Raw genomic sequence first — 5,454 nt, 5'->3', positions numbered from 1 at the left:
TTTGTGTGCCATCGCAGGCGAGAGAGAGGTTAGAGCACGCACGCTGAAATCGTGAATGTATCGTCGTCATCCAGACTTCATAGTCAGACTACTACTGCATGCCATGTCTCCTAGTGACCGTGGCGCTAACGGGTCAACCACCACCTCCCGCGCGGCTCCACCGTCCGGTCGTTACCGCCGTCGGCCATGGACATGACATCCACCACGACACGTCGTCGTCTTCCTCAGACACCCCTCCTACTAAACAACCCCATTCACCATCTCCTTTCCCGATTCTCATCTCATCCATCTCGCTCGCGCCAATTACCCCGACCCATGCACGACGACTAGGAAAGCCACCGAAGCAAGCGTACCTTGGCGCCGTGCGTGCGTGCGTGCCATCAATCCACCATCCATGGCCATGATCCCTCCGCCGTAAGCACACACCAAAAGCATCGCGCGCCCAACCAGCCTTTTTATAGCGCCAGCGCTTTCTTTAGCCTGCGATTCCCAGCTCTTAATACCGCGTCGTGCTGCGGGCGCCTCCTTTCTTTCCCTACTCCTCCCACCTCCGGCCGCACCGGGGCGTGCATGGGCGCCGCGGCGCCATGACCACGACGACGGCCTCCATGAACGTGGCTGCCCCGCAGATATGCGGCGGCGGCGCGCGTGGCAGGGGCGGCCGCCGGCGCAGGCCGGCCGTTCTACGGCTCGACCTCCGGTGGGCGCGCCTGCTCCGCCTCGCCGTCGCAACCAGGGTCGTGCGCCTCGTCTGGGACCAGCTGCTCGCCTGCTCCTCCTGCGGAGGGGGCGGTGGCGGGCAGTACCGCCGCCTCGGCCCGCCGCAGGCCGGGGACGTGCTCACCCCCGTCCCGGTCGACGACGAAGGCTTCCCGGCGCCCGACGCCGACGCGGTGGACGCCCAGGACGTCGTCGGCCTCAAGGTCAGCTTGCTCGGGGATTGCCACACCGGCAAGACCAGCTTCATGGTAAGCACCTTCTTCCTCCTCCTTTCCTTTCTTCCTTGTGTAATCTCCAATTTATTAGCTGGTTTGTTATTGCGGTTATGTTTGTTGCCCGTCCGTGCTTTTCTTATTCAAGCCTAACTAATTCTCTAAAGTAGTCAAGAAACGAGCCTCTATTACAATCTATGTTTGCCAGTACAACCTAAAGAGGACATTTCCTTCTCATAGAATGCTATAGTATTGTGCATTCGCAACTTCCTTTTTGACCAAGAAACCACCAAGTGTGGACCTGGCACCAGCCTTGAAAATGCATCACAAATTCACCACTCATTCAGCCTGCAACTGAAAGTAGCCTGCCGATTCAGCTAACTGATCATTCTTGTCATGGTCATTCATCTCGGCTGCAGGTTAAGTATGTCGGAGATGGGGAGGAGCAGAACGGCCTGCAGATGACGGGCCTGAATCTGATGGACAAGACGCTGGCGGTTCGGGGCGCTAGGCTCGCCTTCAACATCTGGGATGTTGCAGGTACTGTGTGCAGAATAGATGCACACACCAAATTGTCCTTTGCGTTGATCCAAGTACAGGCCGGGATCCTGAATGTTTTGATGCAGGAGACAGCCAGTCCGCCGACCACGTCCCGATCGCGTGCAAGGACGCCGTGGCCATCTTGTTCATGTTCGATCTCACCAGCCGGTGCACGCTCACCAAGTTAGTTTTCACATCAATTTCACGGCATTGTGGGGCTCAGAAAACTAATTCTGAGTTCATTGGATTTTTGTTTCCGTCACCAGGTGCTTATTGCTGCTTTTAATTTGATTGCTGCAGTGTCATAGATTGGTACGAGAGGGCAAGAAAGTGGAATAAGGTTGGTGCATTGCTTGCTGTAATTTTTTCTTCAGTTCTTTGGATTTTATTCCCTGCATGTTAGCTGTCTCCGATGCTATAGCTGGATCATACTGGCTGTGCATATGGAGAAACTTTGGTCATATGTTTTTATTAATCACATCTCCAGCTGCATAACGAACATTGTTCGTGGTTCTTGTACTGTACTGAACATAAATTTCTTTTTACATCTGGCAGACGGCTATTCCAATCCTAATCGGAACGAAGTTTGATGACTTCGCTCAGCTTCCTCTTGAGATGCAGTGGACCATCGTTAACGAGGTACTGCATTTTATAACGGTTTGTTGTGATCAAAATATGGTTCACCTTTTGTCTTTATGTCTTGGGTCACGGGCCTTCTGCATCTCCAATGTGGTTAGCATAGAAAGATGAGGCCATTGCCTTGGTTCTGACGGCAGAACTTGGGGCTGCGCTACCCATGCGTGTTACATCTGAAACGGTGCCAGTCACTTAACAGGAACCAGAAAATTTTAATCTTGGGCGAGTCTTTCTATGGTCATCGATGGGAAGTGCTAGATTTTATTTTTGAGTAGTGTCAGAAACCACAAGATTTCTAGTTTTATCAGAGCCACAGGTATCCCACGCCTGGCGTACCCGAGTGACAGCGACAATAGAGCCCATATCAAAACCTGAATCGAGTACAGGGGACTAATTAAGACTGATCTAATCTGAGACAGAGTACCACACACCACATATGAATGTCTATTACTGCACATTGAATTGAAGCCTTGCTTGTCAGGGTAATCGCCAAGTAGGCTTGGTCGTCGGTGATGAATGTTTGTCAAGCACAACAAACAAGATGAAGTACACTGACGGTAGAAAAGAAATGTCGTAGCAGATATTGTTATCATATCTTGTCTCACCAGCCACAGGTCGAAAATCTTTCAGTTTCAGAAAAGCAAATTATGCGGATCTTTCTTCAGCGTGGGGCCGGAGGGTACAGAATGTAGATTGATGGTCACTTCTTACTCGACATTCCTAAGCCAGAAAAGCTAGCCGCATCTAATAAAGAAAAGAAGTTCCATCATCAAATCATTCAGAATGAAAAGAAAAGAAGAAAAGTTCAGTGGATATATCTTTGCCATATATAGGAGCTTCTTGCATAAGATTAGCTAGCTGCATCTCTTACAGCATCTGTGTACCTACCGTGGACCCCTTTGAGTAGTATCAAGAAAAGAAAGGAAAACAAGAAAAGTTCAATGGATATATCGTGCTATTATTTAGCCAATAAAAGGAGAATCATGCATAAGATTAAGTTAGCTGCATTCCTTTCCGCATGTCTGTACCTACTGCAGACCCATTCGAATTGAGACTTTGGTGGAGTTTTATAACATGCAATGCTGACAGTGTTGGTTTGTTGGCAGGCCCGAGCATACGCAAGAGCGATGAAGGCGACCCTCTTCTTCTCGAGCGCGACGCACAACATCAACGTGAACAAGATCTTCAAGTTCATCACGGCCAAGCTCTTCAACCTCCCATGGACGGTAGAGCGGAACCTCACCGTCGGCGAGCCCATCATAGACTTCTGATCACAAGTTCACAACTGACCCCAGTACTAGATACACAAACACGGCCCCACGCCATAGGAGGAGGCCCTTCGCCCCTCCTTCTCCAGCTACTAACCAAGCTCTCGCCTCTCGATCGGTGTCTGGTCGATCGATGCTGTCAGGTAGGCAGGAAGGCAAGATGCGCAGCGTTGTACATAGGTGTATGCTGAGGTGCATCCCTCCCTTCTCCTGAAGAGGTAACCGCGAGATGTCCGTCTCGCATCCCTGTATGTATAGGAGGAATCCATGTAATATACCCGCCCATTTTTTCCCCTCTTGACAGGGCTTTTATATATGCAAATAGTACCTAGCTTAGTGGCAACCACCGAATGATGCACAACACGTCTGCTCTTCATAGTGGAGAACACGTCGCAGTTGGTAGCTTGACTAGATTTTTTCTTCGTGGTTGATGTTTCGGTGCAAACAGATCAGCGCGAGAAATAGTTTAGCTTCGGAGAGGTAGAACGCTGCAAATAAGGTTTGCCTGCCAACAGACTGTGTAGGTCATTGCTAGTAGTTTTTCTGAAGTAGTATCATTTGACGAAGGATGTGTCCTCGTAGGGCAAATACTGAATCTCATAAGCTAATTAGGCAAGCTAGCTAGCCAGTCTTGTTCTGGTAGATTACCTCCCTCTTGTTTCGCTGGACGACCTGCCGGCTGCCGCCTTTGGTTGCTTCTCTGTTAATACATAAATAATGTAACTGTCGTTTGAGCTAATAAATATGCCCATGCTTCAAAACAACAATGTCTAGCACCGTCAGAAATCATTTTGCCTGTCAGACATTCTGGGTTTGCTCCGGCTCCATCACAAACTATTTTGCTTGTCTGGATTGGAAGTAACCTTGTACGCCAGAATCGTTGCGAGCCCATCATGTACACACATTTGAAGGGAAAAAAATCTACAAATCTATTAAGTGAAGGCTCACTACTTACCAAACTAGTGATTCAGCCTTGAGAAGTTAAAATTTCCACGCGAGTTTACAACTTCCGGGTACAAAACTCAAGCGTCCAATCTTTAAGCTGGACAGTGCATACAGTTCAACACGTTCTTTGAATCGTACACTCCTCAAAGTAGTACACGAGTTCCTTTTAAATCTGGGAGCTTTTCGTTATCTCGATTTCTGAACCGAAAGGTACGTGTAGCCACATATTCCTTACAAGCTCACAATCTAAAGAAAAAAGCTTAATAAAGAGGTTGTATCTCTACTTAAGTAATTACCACATGGAGCCAGCGAAACTGAGCAGGAGCACGAGCGTCAACCCTCCCTGCTTTCTACGGAAGGTTATAGCCTCTTTGATTTATGTGATTCTCAAAACAAAGAAATATGAAGAAAACATGATTCTGAGTGTCATGTCCTTTTGAATACTATAGGATTAACAAGTGTTTGATACCAATGGAAAGATAAATGAATTCTAACAAAAGGTTTGACTAGATAGAAATCATCTCCAAACAAGAGTGCAACGGAATGCTTATGAAGAATTCCTAAGGATTCCAATCAAACGAGCACGTAGGAAAAAGTGAAAAGATCCAAATCCTCAAGAAGGGAAAGGCAAACGAGTTTTAACAAAAGGTTTGATCAGATGGAAGTTTCTTCCAAACAAGAGTGTAAAGGGATCCTTAGACAATATTTTAGTATTCCAATAATGCGAATCAAACAAGCACCGTGGGGTAAACCCGCAAGGATTCAAATCCTCAAGAAAACATGTGAAATATCTATTGAAATGAGTGTGTTGTGTGTACATCACGTACCATTTTCATCTTTTATGTCTCACTTGACATCTTCAAATTACATACCATGCTGATTGGTTTCGATAAAAAAAATGTATGCCACTATTTTTAGGGTGATGTTGTTTTATGTATCATATATGTTGACATTCACCAAAGGCAGCGTGCACTGGTGCAACCGGAAGCGGGTGTTGTTACAAGTATAATACGTCCGGTAGAGATAATTATAAACAAAGTTTGTAAGATATAAACCAGATTGGTTTTTCCATATAGATATGTATAAAGATATCTCTCCGTTGTACCTCTATATTAAACTTGAGAGTCGGACCA

General features: G+C 47.0%; 1 protein-coding gene across 1 annotated transcript; it reads left to right on the top strand.

Annotated features, from left to right (window-relative positions):
- The first annotated feature begins 226 nt into the window (after positions 1–226).
- Positions 227–3,719, top strand: LOC127333288 (septum-promoting GTP-binding protein 1). The gene is made up of 6 exons (XM_051359666.2): positions 227–968; positions 1,352–1,472; positions 1,559–1,655; positions 1,773–1,812; positions 2,028–2,111; positions 3,215–3,719. Exons 1-6 carry the CDS (start codon positions 588–590, stop codon positions 3,377–3,379), a joined length of 888 nt encoding a protein of 295 aa, XP_051215626.1. The 5' UTR covers positions 227–587; the 3' UTR covers positions 3,380–3,719.
- The last annotated feature ends 1,735 nt before the right edge of the window (positions 3,720–5,454 follow it).

This window comes from Lolium perenne, chromosome 2 (genome assembly GCF_019359855.2).
Source record: "Lolium perenne isolate Kyuss_39 chromosome 2, Kyuss_2.0, whole genome shotgun sequence".
Taxonomy (NCBI): Eukaryota; Viridiplantae; Streptophyta; class Magnoliopsida; order Poales; family Poaceae; genus Lolium; species Lolium perenne.
Note: the sequence above shows the minus strand (reverse complement) of the source record. Positions and strands in the feature narration are given on the sequence as shown.